The 16364-nt window shown below is 40.7% G+C and overlaps 2 protein-coding genes across 2 annotated transcripts in view; one reads left to right on the forward strand and one right to left on the reverse strand.

Annotated features, from left to right (window-relative positions):
- ccdc146 (coiled-coil domain containing 146) overlaps nucleotides 1-14208 on the reverse strand; it is a 23911-nt gene extending 9703 nt beyond the window's left edge. Inside the window, exons 1-12 of the mRNA XM_061269350.1 lie at nucleotides 14065-14208; nucleotides 13569-13685; nucleotides 4178-4260; nucleotides 3540-3749; nucleotides 2920-2977; nucleotides 2766-2857; nucleotides 2612-2705; nucleotides 2456-2529; nucleotides 1868-2095; nucleotides 1625-1714; nucleotides 1017-1113; nucleotides 14-106 (exon numbers count right to left, since the gene is read on the reverse strand). Coding sequence (XP_061125334.1) covers nucleotides 14-106; nucleotides 1017-1113; nucleotides 1625-1714; nucleotides 1868-2095; nucleotides 2456-2529; nucleotides 2612-2705; nucleotides 2766-2857; nucleotides 2920-2977; nucleotides 3540-3749; nucleotides 4178-4260; nucleotides 13569-13676 — 1227 coding nt within the window. The 5' untranslated portion in view covers nucleotides 13677-13685; nucleotides 14065-14208. The remainder of the gene's footprint in view (nucleotides 1-13; nucleotides 107-1016; nucleotides 1114-1624; nucleotides 1715-1867; nucleotides 2096-2455; nucleotides 2530-2611; nucleotides 2706-2765; nucleotides 2858-2919; nucleotides 2978-3539; nucleotides 3750-4177; nucleotides 4261-13568; nucleotides 13686-14064) is intronic.
- On the forward strand, nucleotides 6759-13473 carry fgl2a (fibrinogen-like 2a). The gene is made up of 5 exons (XM_061269353.1): nucleotides 6759-7403; nucleotides 8313-8517; nucleotides 11174-11393; nucleotides 11549-11719; nucleotides 11786-13473. The coding sequence occupies exons 1-5, from the start codon at nucleotides 6879-6881 to the stop codon at nucleotides 12099-12101; spliced, it is 1437 nt and encodes a 478-aa protein (XP_061125337.1). The 5' UTR covers nucleotides 6759-6878; the 3' UTR covers nucleotides 12102-13473.
- Nucleotides 14209-16364: the final 2156 nt, after the last annotated feature.

Genomic DNA, 16364 nt, shown 5'->3' on the forward strand with positions numbered 1-16364 from the left:
CGTGCATCCTCACCTGTTTTGCAACCCTCACTTTGAGAGCATCCACTTCCTTCTGAAGCGTCGTCCTCTGCGTGACATTAGGCCCTCTTTTCCGAAGAGCCTCCAACTGGAAACACAAATCAATGTGAAGACTTAGTGGAGAAGTTCAATAGGCGTATTCCAAATTGCTAGGATTTTATTATTATATTTGTCATTTTATTATATATTATTATCATAGCATTTCAATTGGTAGAATTTTAGCGATGTCAAAATTAATTGATGAATCGACAACTAATCGGGGTATATTTATATATCATATTTTAATTTTTTTAAAAATTGTTCTCGTTTTTTCTTATATATTATTATTATAGCATTTCAATTGCTAGAATTTTAGCTATGTCAAAATTAATCGATTAATCGACAACTAATCGGGATATATTTATATATTATTATATTTTAATTATTTTTCAAATGTTCTTATTTTGTTATTATATATTATTATTATTATTATAGCATTTCAATTGCTAGAATTTTAGCGATGTCAAAATTATTCAATTAATCGACAACTAATCGAGATTTAAATATATTCGATGGTGACAGCCCTCACAAACATTAGGATTTGAATATAAAAAAGGATGTAAGAAAAAACACATCCTACCTAAGTTGGCTGTAAAAAGTATTGATTTGCTGAAACACTGTTTGCGACATTTTCTAAATATGTGAAATCCCCCGTGTGTCATCCATCTTTCCTTTTATGTATGCATGAGATGTGCTGACACCAATTCCCTTGATTCCCCTTCTCGTCTTTCTTTCGCTTCGCAAACTGTTCACAGCGGCTAAATTACAGGAAGCTGACAGATTTGGAAAAAAATAATAAAAAATACGTTCCTGATGGATATGAATGTTCCTGATAACAGGAACAGCGAGTCAAAAAACGTTCCCAAACACCTGCAGTGTTAACTGTGGTCGTAAAAGCGATAGCAGAATTATCGCAAAAGGCCTTTTTACTCATTTAAATACGTTACGCAATAACTCACCTGTGCTTGCATGTCAACGCAGGTAGATTGCGTGTGTTTGAGCCGCTCAGTGGCCGTGGCCAGCGTTCGCTCCATCCTCTTGAGGTCTTGCATCTGCCTGAGGAGACACACAGCTTTGAAATATTCATCACCACCATCATCAAATCAATTGTTAGCGTACATTAGCGTGTAAAAGCTGAAATTTCATCTCTAGTTGCTATACTGTTGTTGTATCTTAACATGTTTTTACATTTTTTTATTGAATGCTATTGTTTTAATTTGTTTTAAATTATTTTAACTCCTTGAGTGACTTGAAAGGCGCTTCTAAATAAAATGTATTATTATTATTATTATTATTATTATTATTATTATTATTATTATTATTATAATCGGGAAATCGGCAAATTTTCCATACCGCGTGTTGTTAAATCGGATTACCGTAATTTTCGGACTATAAATCGCGTTTTTTTTCATAGTTTGGGTGGGGGGGCGACTTATACTCAGGAGCGATTTATATACATATATATGGGTTTTTTTTCACTTTTTTGGGCATTTTATGGCTGGTGCGACTTATAGTCCGAAAATTACGGTACATGCAAGCATTTTTTTTTTTTTTGTGGTATGTTCACCTTTTTTTCTCTTTGAGCTGCACAGACCGAGTCTCGCAAAGCAGCTTGTGCTCACACGTAATACTTTGCAACTTCATTTCCAGGATCCCGCTGGTAATAAAAAACAAAAAACAAACGCACAAAAAAAAAAATTCAGTATCATTTTACAAATTACATTCACTCCCAAAGACGGATTTAGACGTCTTTTCAGATTCCATCCATTTGAACCCTGATTGATATTTAAGTATAAATTAAAGGATGTACCTGCGTCCGATCAGCTCAGCTTCCTCCTCCCTGATGACCTCATGTTCCTTCTGCATGTCACTACATTTCCTCTGTGTAGCCTCCACTCGTGCCTGAAGACCTTCCATCTCCTTAGCCAGCTCCTTCTTTTGTACCCTGAGGAGGTCATTTTGTTCCTCCACTTCTTTCATTTGCAGTTTAATTTGGGCCAACTGGGCGTCCATCGCTCCCAAAGTCTTTACTGCAGCTCTAAAGGGCCAATTTGGTTTCACACTCATTACATCTTGACACCTTCAGGTTCACAAAGTGGCAACAAACAGCTTTTAGCTCTTGATTTAAAAGCGCAATGAAGATTTATTAGGCAAAGATGCAACATTATGTTTTTTTTTTAAACCCAATTCAATCTAATGCAGATTGTAATTTAGTGATTTGAGTGCATTGACAGAAGGAGAGGAAAAACATCAGGTGGCCAATTGAGCCATTTCTGTTTTCTCGTGCTGACTCAACCGAAGGCGTCTAAGCAGCTCATTTGGAGTTTATACCCCGAGCATTTGGAACATTTCCTCCACTTATTGGACACAGATTGTTAAACGTGTCTAAGGGACTCACTCCCTCTTGGTACGTTTCTCTCCGATCTCCTTTAAAATCTGCTCAGGTGCGGCGAGGAGTCGAGTTTTCTCCGCCTTGCAGCACACAAACACACAAGAGAGGCAGAAAGTAGATTTGTTATTTTATTGACGGCGAGATGGAATCCGAGACACACACCTCTTTTATTTGTATGATTTTTTTCACTTCTTCCAGATCCTTCTCTTCTTTGAGTGTTTGGGTTTGGTAGGTCTCCATGTCTTCCTTGAGATTTCTGTTTGAGAAATTCCATGCACAAATCATGTCAAACAGATGATTTTTATTTTTTTTTTACCTGATCTCCATCTGTCTCTGGGCCACTTCTTTTTTTAATTTTTCATATTTGTCTTGCAAGGTCACCGTGGTGCTTTCGAGTTCCTGCGGAATCTGTAACAGCGACTGATTATTTATCAACTCGGGAATCTTCAACAATTCGTCCGTAAACTTACGTCGAGTTTCGACGCGATGTTGCTCTCCTTCAACAGACATCGCTTCTCTTCCCGGAGCCTGCACCAAAGGGAAAGTAAGGTGAACGGAATATTAAACAAAAAAATGTGACAAGGGATGCATGAAGTAGATTTGAGTTATTGGGGTTTTTTTTTGTTTTAAACCGAGGGGTCATTGGACTGAATGTTCGGGAAGCGCCGGCGCATGTTATCACGTTGCCTAGTAATGTTCCAGTGACCTCCCGCTGACCTCCGGAGGGGGGAAGGGGGGGGGGGGGGCACTGAAGTGTTCTTTTCCATTTCTCTGGGTGCATCCGACCCTTTTGGACGCACCGATAGCGGCGTTGAGGGATTTAGAGGAAGGAAAAAAACGAAGCCTGTGGCACAAGTGAGGAAAAATGGCTCGCCAGAGATGGGGCAGAACAGAAATAACTCCGGCACTGACGTCAAGACTTTAACCTGCGTAGAGCACTCGGACATGTAAACACATCCCGGGGAGGAAACATCAAATTCCGCTGGCGACTGGCTCAACAGTTGTTGAGATAAAAAAACACTTTGTTGTTTTACTCCACCCCCTCCCCCTCCCCGTTCTAAAACGAAAAAGTCGCTTATCGGGTTCTCACCACTTCAGCTTCTGCTGCGTCACGTAGTCTCGATCCTCGGCCGCTTTCAGCTCGGCGAATGCCCGTAGGAGCTCCTGCCTTAGCTTGCCTGTCTCACTCGTGGGCTCCTCCGAGAAGCCTTCGTTTCTCTCCGCGTCAACTTGAAGCCGCCTCAGCTCGGCGCGAAGCCTCTTGACCTCTTCCAAAAGTCGGCCCTCGGAATCCTGGGCACTGTTGGAGGGAAATATTCAGTGAGCTGCAAAATATTATTAGTGTCAAACACGAGGACCAGATACGGCCCGCCGCATCATTTTACGTGGCCCGCGGCGATAAATTTCGTAATGACTATGTGTCTTTACTAAAATTACAAATTGTCTTTTTTAAACATAGCGAGCAAATTTATCTTTTTCAACTATTTGAACAGTTTTTACGACAAAGAGTTTGACATTCATCAGCAATCAATAGGTTAAAAGTGCTGATTTCTACTTTGCTCTTTATTTTGGAATTCAACAACATTCAGATCCAAAATGGCCGCATTAGTTTTGGCGCACAGTTCTAGCGTCTCCACCCTTTCGTCTCAACTTGAGCTTTACTTTGGCTCCCGTGTATCAACAACAAAAAAAAACACTTTTGTTTCCACTAAAAACTACCCAGCATACCTCTTGATTTCTTCACTGAGTTCCCCGTAGATCGATTTCAACTTGTCCACTTTGCTTTGACTCATTTTGCCTTGTGATAGCATCTGAAAGGCAATAAAAAAAGTCAATAAAATGGACACGTTGAAAAAAAAGCCGTAGTGATTCTTCCCGTTAATCGGAAATAAAACCTTTATCGGCACCGATCGAAGCATCACTGACCTCACTGAAAAGCTAATCTCTAATTCCAAAGATAAAAAAAATAGTGGAAATTTTCCATCTTAAAAAGGTATGCAGGGGAAAAAAAACATGGTGGTCTGATTATCTGCTCGTTGAAAGAGTTGCTGTGGGTAAATTTCCCCCCGTGGCGTGGTACTTTAGCGTGTCACAATGATGGAAAAGGCGGACAGGTGCTGGGCTCTTATCTTCGGAGCCAGGCGGGTCGGGATGAGGGCATAATGAGGTGGGTAACCTTGAATGTTCTCCAAGAACAACCGTATCGACTTTTAAATATAGTTAATGATGTTTACGATTCATTTAAAAAAAAAAAAAAGTCACAATCTTTCATCTTGTAAGTGGGTCATACATGCCTGCATGTTTATTGTTTAGTCATGAAATTGATCACAGACTCCGGGATCAAATTTTATTATGGTACAGCTCAGCCCGAAGGAATGAGAACAATTGAACGGATTTAGATGCGATGAGTCACCCGGCGTTGTAATTTCGACCGTCACAGATGACGCGGCGGGCATTTCGGATGCTCGCTTTATCCGAAACAGCCCTAGAGCGTTTTTGAGGTCAGGCCTCGCCCCTTTTCCGGTGATGAGACCGTTAAAGAGAATTGGAAGATTTTTATAGGGGTGCGTAAGGTGTAACATGTGGCCGGCCATCTTTGAAGTGAGACGATTGCTCAATTCGATTTATGCCCGAAGACAGCATTTGGACATGCACATGGAAATAATTGAATAAAGCAGGCAGGAACGCGCTTAAAAAGAAAAATACAAATTTTACAGCTAAATCTGTATGATGGAGTTATGATAAATGTTTGTGTGACAGTCTGAATCAAAACAGAGCACGACTGAAATTTTCTGTATTGATCTCATTCGATTGTGCAGGTAAAAAATAAAAATAAAAAAATAAAAAGACAATAGAATAATGACATGAACAATAACAATGAACAAATAAAAATAAACAAATAAACAAATAAATAAACAAACAAACAAACAAATAAATAAATAAATAAATAAATAAATAAATAGTTTGGTCGGTGAAACAATTGTGCAGGTAAAATTAAAAATAATAATAATAATAATAATAGTCTGGTCGGTGAAAACATTGTGTATTGCAACCACAAGGATAAAAAATAATAATAATAATGCTCATCACTGTGGAGGGAATCGTCGTCTCTCTCGCAATCCTTCCTGTCATCATCCGATATTGACTTTTTGATTTGAAATTGAGCTCTGAGGCCGACTGAATACCGACGAAAAGGTAAGGGACCTTCGGTTCTAATATTTCCCGTCGACTTCTTCTGTCTACGTTATAGAGGGAAAAATATTCTGTTAGCATCCTTGTAAACAATAACAGCAGGCAACAAATGGACGTAAGATGAAACTTTAATGTAAGTAAAAAAAAAAAAAAATTAATTAACATCTGACGCAATGTTAAAAAAAAACTGGAAGTTCCTCCAAGCACACAGAGAATCCTTAAGCAGCGCAAATGAATCGAGGACATCCACAGAAGTCTTAATGACATCCACAAAAGCAAGTCCGCGGGATCCACTTAACTTTGCGTTTTAATTTCCATCCAGCAACTGCGGGCAGCCGCTGGTCGACACTGACATCACCTTCTTGTACAAAACACCAAAAGAACATTAGTACAAATTTCTTTTTATGCTTTCCCTCGTTCCCATGTGAAAAGGGAGGGGAAATAACATTAAAAATTAATACAGGACAGAAAAGCAATAACACTCATTTGTAAGTCTCTAATGAATGCTACACCCAAATTAATTTGCTGAATCTCAAGTAGCCAGCCAGTCCCAGAGGTTTGAAAAAGCTTGTTAGTACTGAAGTAGAGCTGCCGGAATGAATCGATTAATCGGCAAGGAATGGATTATCGAAATAATCAGCAACCGATTTTTATAATCACGTTAATTTTTTTAGAGCTATTTCTTTGCCTTAGGATTTTTCTAATGTCAGTAATTGACTTTGAAACCGATTATTCGATTAATCGATTCAAAAAATGTTCGATAATGACAGCCTATTTTATGCTCCCTCACAAAAAGGGTCAAGTCAGTTGAAAAAAAAAAATGCATCGCCCTGAAGTAAGTCGAGTTGTTTTCATCCTTGGGGAGACGGGCTGACTTCCGAGTGAGGCGGGGTGTCACCGCAGCCCAAGGACATACAATTTGCTCTTTTTAAAAAAAAAAAAAAAAAAAAACACAAGATGTTGCGGCACGGCTCAAGTTTTCGCAATGCTACCAATATGTCAAACGCCATTACGTAATAGCGCTGCCCCTCCCATCCTCTTCAAGTCGGAACCCTCCCTTGCTCTCTCCTCCCTCCCTCCCTCCCTCGCTCGCTCGTCCTCATATTAATGACACAGCATCGCAAGCAGCTCCAGTTCCCCTGCACTCTCTCATCCTTGCAGGTTGCACTCACACACACTCAGACTCACCGATCTTCACTTTTTTTCCAGATCACTTTTTTTTAGCGACTCAACAAAAATGAGGACTCTCCTAGTTTGGACCGTTCTCCTGCTCACGGCCACCTGCCATGCGGTGGTGGACTTCCCCGGTAGTTCGCACCAGAAGTGGGACTCGAGAGGAGACTCTGACACCTCCTGTGCCATCAAGCTGAGACCTTCAGGCCAATGCGGGGGTTCCGGGGCGGAAGAAGGTGAGGAGTGCCCCTACCAGGTGACCCTGCCTCCTCTCACCATCCAGCTCCCCAAGCAGTTCAGATTACTCGAGAAGACCATGAAGGAGCTGCAGAACCTCAAGGAGGTGGTGAACAAGCTGAAGAGCAGCTGCCAGGAGTGCAGTGGTGCTCGAGGGAGCGTAATCTACGGGCACCAGCAGGCAGACCAGGGACAGACAAAAGATGTGGACCCAAGTAGACAGGACGTTCAAAGCGGGTCCAGTCAAGAAGAAAGGGACAATGGGATGGTGTCCGGAGGTAACGTGGAAGGTGGACTGGGACATCATTTTGGGAAAATCACACCTGGTCCAAGCAATATGCAGGAGATGCAGGTAAGAGGGATATTTTACTTTAAATAATTTTAATTATTGATGGAGATATCCTCAAATGAAATAACCCTTGCTAAATATAATCCGCCAATTGGAATGAGCGGAATGTTGATTAGGTAAGAAGTTCTCATCTGGCATCATGACAGCATGAGGGAACATTCCATGTTCTATAAACAGTGTTGGAAATATGCATCTGAATTAGAGAGGTCAAAATCATTCGTTTAATCGACAAAAATTGATTATCAAATGAATCGTCATTTTTTCATAGTGATCGTTAAGAGCCGTTCGTAGCAAATGATTGTTCATATTTTCGAATCAAATGAATCATTCTCAGATTTCTTTCGTCATTCATGAAAGGAAATTGATTTATCTTCTGCGTTTAATCCAAATAAGATTTGGAAACATCTGCTTTTACTTTGGAAAACAATGGCCATCAATCCTTCTTGTTTGATGCTGCTTAACTTTTGTTTCATTTGTTTTTTTAATCACTAAACAATACCAAATAAAAATAATTGCTGAAAAAAAAAAGCAATCCGGAAAAAAAAAAAAGATACACCAACGCAAATAAAATGGTATACGATTATTCGATTAATCGATTAGATAATCGATTCTACAAAATATCCAATAGTGACATCTTAAATCTGAAGGACCGTAAATTCTTGCTTTGCGCAAATCAAATTGGATCCGATTATTCAATTAATCGGTGAAATAATCGATTCTAAAAATATTCAATCGTGACATCTTAAATCTGAATGACGATAAATTTTTGCTTTGCCTACTAAGCTTCTCACCTCCACACATCCATTTTTGGCCGCCATCCAACAACCACACAATCTCGAAAATTCTAATCGGCCGCTCGACCGAGCGCACAAGCTGAGTCACTAAAGCTTTCGAATCACCGCGTTCATCCAGGTGAAGCTGAACAGGATGTCAGTGAGCCTTCGCAACGCCAGGAACCAAATCTCCACCTTGCAAGGTCGCATGGAAGGCCTCAACCTCCTCAACATGGACAACGTGCAATCCATGGTGGACAGACGAGTGGAAAACATCACCGGGGTGGTCAACAAACTGAGCACCACCTGCACGGCGCAGTGTGCCGTACAAAACACGCCACAATGTAAGCATTTTTTTTTTCTTGACTTGTAGTGTGACATCACCAATCCTCAAAGCGTCCATTTTGAAAATGGCTTCAATAGTTCGTACAGTTCTCCCGGGCCGAATTCCTGCCAAATGACATTAAATAAGTAGCTAATAATAATCTCTCGAAAAACAAAGTCTTGGTGGTCACCTTGAAAAGGGGAGTGAATAGTTTCAGGATGTGCTCATAAGACATCCGTACAATTGACTTCTTATGTAAGACGGCGGCGCTTAAGTGCCCTGAAATTCCATCAGTACTCCAAAAATGGGGAGAGGGAGAAACAAGGACTTGAAAAGCAAACATGCTAGCAAAAAAAGCACTCCATTTTTTTTTTCTTTTTACACGGGTGAAAGAGAATGTGAAGCTATATTCAGATTTTTTTTTTTTTTGTGTGTGGGAGAATGTTTGAGCTTATTTCTAAGAAGATTATGTTGTGAAGGGAATCCCAGCATTCAACTTGCCTTTTTTTTTTTCTCTCCTTCAAAACTCCACTTTGATGCCGAAATGTTTACCCCCGGACCTTCATCATTTATTCAATTTCAACTCTTTGTTTTTTTTTGTTTTTTTCCTCTTGACTTAAGATTTCTTTTTTCCTCTTTCACCATCTAATCCTTCTTTCCTGTTTGCCTCGCCCGTTTTGGAGGTCATGCTCTTGTGTGCTCAGTCCTGCGTGAAACAACTCCTTCTCATTATCTCTCGCCAACAACACAAGGAGCAATGTAGGCGGCTTTTCTGACATTAGACACGGGTGGTTGGTGAGTTGGGGGGAGGGGGGGGGGGACGTTCATCTTTGCCTTCTTGCGATATTTGCCTGAAGAAGCGACTAATGGTTCTGACACGAGTCGTGCTTGGACTGTCTGAAGCGAATCCAAATGCAGAAAAAAGAAACATCTGTTGCCTTAGAGACGAGCGACAATCTAATGACGGAATCTTTTTTCGACGTGTCACACCATTCCACTTGTTTCTCACGATTCGTCCCAGATGTTAAATGAATTCACGGAGATAAACAAAAGTCAAAAGTGCTTAGAGGGGGCGATGAAAAAAAAAAAAAAATCTGCAAGGCTCGATTTACTTAAGAAGCGGCTGCAGCGTGGAAATGTTTGGATGTGCTATTTAAAATGTGCAGAAGCAGTAAAGCTCAGAGGAGAATTGCACCAACAAATTTTTAAATGGATCACGTGCGTGAGGACTTAGCGAGCGAGCGCACTGCCGCAGCACTTTGAATGGGCTTTAAAAAGTCATCTCAGAGCATCAGTCATGCAGTACGAGGCAAAAGGCAACTTCTGGGGATGTATTTATCCCCAACTTATTTTGCCAGTCCTTGGCTAGCGGTAATCTTCCTTTTTCCACTCCCGCCGGGATGAATTAAGGGCCTTGAGGTGAAGTGACAGGAATTAATGTTCACGTTACAACATTACAACATTAACTCACTCAAACAGTGAGAACTGGCACGGTGAATTCAATGCATGTTCCAGCAAGGTACTTGAATTTTACTTGGGTTATAAAAAAAAAAAGGTCCATCGGAAAGTCAAGACTATCATTGAGGAAACACATTTGTATTCCGGACGAAGGACTGATCGTACACGACGGCCGGCTGTCATGTTGCATTTTGTTGCTAGTCACTTATCTCACCGCAGTCAAAACGGGATGCGACGATAATTCACGCAGTGACTGTCAGTCACGTGACTTGTCAAGTGAGCCGGAAAGCCATTAAGGAATCTAAACGGCGTGCTGGGAGTCTTGTAAAACAAAAAAGGATAGCGAGAGGGTCATTCAGCGAATGTCATTTTAACTCCTTCGCTGCCAGTCGAAACCGACGTCAATAGTCGTCAATGGTAGTGAACGAGTTAAATCCTTGATCGAAAAAACTTGAACTGGAAAATTTGACCGGCACATTGCGCAATGTGTCTTCCTCACTCAGGCAAGATAAGTGTCTTTTTGGAGTAATGGTACCGGGCTGTACCATAGTAGGGGGGGTGCATATTTTTCCTTCCACTTTGCAAAGACACGACTGGATACCCCATTATGTCTCAGCTCCGCCTCCTTAATCTACAGAAAATGTATCAAAAAGAGTCCACATGCAGTCTGCTCCAGTCAGCAAGATGGAAGCCCCATGGGAAGAACCACTTTAATCCAGTGACACACTTTCCCACATTTTTTCTGAGCAGTCTTTTCGCCCAGCATGCAGAGCAACCACAGGGGAACAAATGTTCAAAAATGGAATGAGGCAGGATTATGTGTTTTGAAAAGATTTGGATTTCCTAGGGTGCAGGTCAATGGTTTTTATCTCCCTAAATGTCGCCTTGGTCCTTGACATTCTTTTTGGTCGGGGTTCTGCTTCTGGGTCAGGTTGAGACGCTAGGCGTCACAATGGGACATTTTTACAAGGCGGGGGGGGGGGAGTTGGCGAACCGTTTTGCGTTGAAATACAGTGCCCTAGGATTTAATTCAGCGCTGAAAACTTTCATTATGATTAAAAATTGAATTACTTTCTTCAGCCTCCCGTAGCCTCCGGGGCCATTTCTATTACGGTACTCTTGGCAGGGCTGGAAAAAAAAACTGAGAGGAAAGATTGAATATCATCCAGTCACATTCCCCTCGCAAATAACCTCCCCCCCTCCACACACTTTTGTAGTCATTTTAGCTCCTCGAGACTGTTCGGACTACAATGTGCTGGAGACACGGAAGAACGGGGTCTATCGTATCACCCCCGACCCCCGCAATGGAACCTTTGAGGCCTATTGTGACATGGAGTCTTTCGGAGGCGGCTGGACGGTTATCCAGCAGCGACTCGACGGTTCTGTCAGCTTCAACCGGACCTGGAATGAATACAAGAAGGGCTTCGGGAACCTCAGGTAGAATTATGTTCCGTCTTGTCCTTCGTTTACCGTCACCGGACTCTCTCCTTGCAACTTGTCCCCTTTGCGGTCGTAAAGTAAATTCAGTACGAGTGTCCTCTCGTGAACAACTTGACATAATTTATCGTTATCTCTTTTGCCCTTTATCGTAGAGGCGAGTTCTGGCTAGGCAATGACCACATCCATCTTCTGACAAAAGCTAAAGACATGACGCTACGGATTGAGCTGGAGGACTTCGAGGGTGTACGGGAGTACGCCAAGTATGACCAGTTCTACGTAGCCAACGATTTCCTACGATACCGACTGTCCATCAGTGGATACAGGTAGAGTAAAATCAAGTCGATAAAAATCAAAGCGCACGGTGATAAAACGCCGACGTGTCGTTACAGCGGGACGGCCGGGAACGCCATCACCTTCAACAAGCACTTCAACCACGATCAAAAGTTCTTCTCCACCCCGGATCGAGATAACGACATGTACCCGTCGGGAAATTGCGGCGCCTACTACAGCTCCGGCTGGTGGTTTGACGCCTGCATGTCGGCCAACCTCAACGGCAAGTACTACCACAAGAGGTACAAGGGGGTCAGGAACGGGATCTTCTGGGGGACTTGGCATAACATGTCGACGGAGTACTACCCGACCAACTACAGGCAGGCCTTCAAGACGGTCAAGATGATGATACGGCCTAAGAATTACGCTCCGTAAGAGGAGCCGGTGAAGGAATAGGAGTAAATATGGACAGACAGAAGTTGGACAGACTGTAGACTCACGTTATACATTACCGTATTTTTCGGACTATAAGGCGCAGTCTCAATGAACAGGTCCACTTTTTGGATATTTTTACATCGCAAGAAATCGAAAGAAATCTTATTCAAATTGAATTTCACTCCATACTGTCGATTTTAAGAGTAAATTAAAGTGCAATTTATAGTCCAGAAAATACGATACACAACAATCACGATCGTAGAACAGTCGGCCACAGTCTAAAGACGAGACGCACCGATATTAATACCGTAAGTACACAAGTGTAATTTAGCATTTGTATTCTGTTTGGAAAAAAAAATTGCTACCAGTGCATCCCTAGTCCAAATAAAATCTTTTAGTTCTCCACTGTGGCGTATATAGCCTTCTAAATGTTGAATTAAAATGACAATAAAGGAAAATGGACTGTGAACAATGACCGACTAATAGAAATATCGCACGAGCTGTGTAAAAGCTAGCCTCCTGCAGGGGCCATCATATTAAACGGGGTGTTACCATTTTTTTCCACCGGTTCTCTGTCAATAATCCACTTCCTGTCCTGCTGCATCTTTCTATTAAACCAGCTTAGACTCGGCTCAATGCACAGAGGTAGTAAAACTAATGAGCTATCATTTTCTCCACTCCAAACGCTTTCATAATTAACAACAGCCATTCAAGTGAGTTATACCAGAACTGAAAAAGTCTCATTTTTTTGAAAGGGTCGAAGCGGTGACGGCCAGCACTATACAAGTAATAGCCTCTCTATTGTTGATTTTTTAATTAAACTCACTCTGCCCATGTTCCATCATCTGATACAATATAAAGCATATTTGTTTAATTAATGATTCCTTGCATTGTACTTGACATGGTTGAAATAAGCAGGACTCAGCAGGAAGAAACATAACCATATTATTTTTCAAATCATAATTACTGGAGTGCAGAAAAAAGTAAAAAAAAAGAAAAGAAAAGTCTCACTACTTGTACAATACTGCCACCTAACGCCAGATCACTGTATTGCAGCATTGTATCCCTTCTAACACACTGTGAATGAGCAGAATGCAGAATTAAGGACGTGTACAGTATTTATTTTTATTTTGTGAAATTTGATAGACTTTATATGTCCGGGAGTCATACAAAAAGTAAGGTCTGATAATAATGATGATGTTAATATTTCAGGAATGAAGAAGACATTGTTGTGGCCATTCGTAATATAATGAGTGTGTGAAGCTTTGCGTATGTGTACAATATCTTTTCTATCATTCATAGTCATTGTCATCCCAAAGGATATGCACTTTTGATATTTAAAAAAATAAATAAACTTCCATTTCAATGGCTATACTGTGTGTTGTGACTTTTTGAAATAAAAGAAATGAACGGCACCGAAACACGTGAATAAAGGCTGATAATATATATCATGTTTTAAATTCATACCTGATCCAGAAGTTGAAAAGTAGACCGAGCAGATGGTGTCTCTAAAAGGGAAGCATCAGTTGCTATGGCGACAAGAGGGGGGTCCTCCTCCTCAACTTTATTCTGCATTTCTGTAAACTTGGACAAAAATGGACATTAGATTATAGCGTTTATGGATATAAATCAATTTATAGATATTTGAACTCCAAAAATCCGCTTCCTGGAGTAATATGCAGCCACAAACAATTATAATTATGTTAACATACACACATTAACAATTATGTATTAAATGTTTCTTTTATGGTCCTACTGTTGTGTCCAGTGGATTTGTTTCTATTTTCAGTTTTCAACCCTGTGCTTCAATTAATTAGGAAAAGGTTTACAATTATTCATGCGAAACGTCAAACCAAACTTTTCCGTTCTGACTTCACTTCAGACGACTTGCATTATTAGCTCAAGCTAAGCTTGCAGTGTCGTTGTAAAGTGTTTTAAAGCAAGTTGAACAAAGTTGACCTACCTTGTTAACCTTCAACAAGCCGTACGAAAACACACAAGACAAAAATAACCCTTAAACGCAACTGTCAAAACACTGGAAATGTTTGGAAAACAAAATCTAATCACAGTTTTCACTCAGTGCGTGCTGGGAACTTTCGTTGTCATAGCAACGAGGCGGTACGCCCTTAACAACGCCTTAAAAAGTATCAAATTTACTATTTCAATGATAAAGAAACAGTTTCCCAAGCAATTGCTCGGGATATCATCCCCTCGGCTATACATATATTTATATAACTTACTAAATAATAAATAAATACATTTGTTTCCTGAATTGTCCAGCAGGGGCCAGAATATAGTAATTTATTTACAATCTAGTGTAGGACTAAGCGGGCCTTTTAAATGACTATTTAGCCCCGTTTATGACCAAAAAAAAGTTTTTTTTCTTATCTGTACTTTTCTATTTTTCATATTTTAATTATGGGCTACACATTGGACCACCCAAAATCAGAAAGAATCAGCTTCCCTGTGACACTAATGAGAACATTTTACAACGCAACTTTTTATTTATTTGTACCGACACTCATTAAATCAACAGATATTTAAATTAATCAACAATCCTGCCCAATAAAACAGACAAGTCGAGTTCTGTGGTTCATCATATATATTTTTTTATTAACGCCCCCCATATTTTGTTACATAAACCCATTTTATGATTATAAACACACTTCCCCATCATCCGTGCCAGAGGACGGTCGGCCGGCAATTTCCCTTAGCCACGCCCCTTAATTAACTTAATGAGTGTCACCTGCTCCCTCATGTATTTAAACCCTGCCCGTGTGTTACTTCCTGTTAGTGTCTACTGTTGCTTTCCGCGTCTAGAGTTCCTGGCCTGCTCGTCCGTTTACCCCCCCGGTCAGAATCAGTTCCGGGTGGACTTCTGGTTTCCTGTCTGTGAGTCTGTCCCTCTTGTGTCTTTATTCATCCACCCTCCCTTCCCTTCAATAAACCAATCCAAACTTCATTTGGTCACCCTGCTCCACTCACAAAACCCAGATAAAAGTCACCAGATTTTTTTTTTTTTCCAACACCGATTTATCACTGATGCTCCATAATGGACAACAGATGAAAATGACGCAAGAGGAGCTTTTGCTAAGCATGACTGAAGAGTGGGATTACTGAGTATGTTCAGTAGTAATGTTGGCAGCTTTTATTTTCCCTCTATGGGGATTTTGCATGGCTTCTTCTTAACACAGCTGCAAACTATGCATAGAAGTCTATGTTTGAATTGGAGGCTGATAGTGTAGCGTCAGCGTTTTCCAGCACCTTCGAAAAATGTGAAACGATGTGACAGTGGGATTGATACTGATGATGTAGTGTGTGTGTCAGAAATTGGCTAGAAGTGTGTTTTAAGGGGGCGCCATGACATGGTTTTTTATGAACACGAGGGGCGGAGTCACAACAATTACAACCAAGATTCCCTTTTTTGTATGCATATGCTGCTATTTTTATTTTTGTGTTTTCATGTTTATTGGTGTTTTTCCATACATATACTGTGAACACTTTCTCTCGTCAACAATTATGTCCTTGAGTGTCTGGAGACACTTCATAAACAGATGTTTGAAGTGCCTTAAAAAAGCCAGACGGCAGTTTTTATGGTGGCTTTCGACGGAATCATTTGCACACTTTTAAAAAGTAATTGCTCTGTCCTTGACACATCCGACTTCATTCACGAGGAAGAATAAAAGCTAAAAAGGGGGTTAAAAGAAGAGTACACACTTCATTACCTATTGAGGGTTGGGAAATTTCGATACAGCTCTCTTGCCAAAAAGATGCGCCGTTAAAAAGTTTGATTTAGTCACTCATCAAAGTGTTTCAAAGACTTTTAATTGACTAAAATTCGGAGAATACAATGGATTGCGCTTGAAGCCGTAAATTACCGTAACGGTTTCGCAACTTCAAAATCGGAATTTTTTTGTTGCTCGCTGAAAAACAAGTAAATCTTGAGGTAAGGCTTTCATTTAATTAATGACCACACCCTTAAAAAAACAACAACAACCTCAGATCATCCTTCCCCATTTAAATGAATGGGAACGCCGTTAATTCGTTCATGTTCATCTTTCCATCTGGTTGGTTGGTTCTTGCCCCGCTAAATGTGTTAAGCGCCTCGAAATAACTTCTTGTCGTGAACCGGCGTGATGCAAATAAAATTGACTTAATGTTTTTAGTGTTACCGTGACGACGCGCAATCCTCCTCTGACCTATTTTGTTGTTCAGCAACGAGAAAAGTAAAAAAAAAAAATAGACATTGGTCAAAGGTGTTGC

The sequence above is a fragment of the Syngnathus typhle genome, linkage group LG21 (genome assembly GCF_033458585.1).
Source record: "Syngnathus typhle isolate RoL2023-S1 ecotype Sweden linkage group LG21, RoL_Styp_1.0, whole genome shotgun sequence".
In the NCBI taxonomy this organism is placed as follows: Eukaryota; Metazoa; Chordata; class Actinopteri; order Syngnathiformes; family Syngnathidae; genus Syngnathus; species Syngnathus typhle.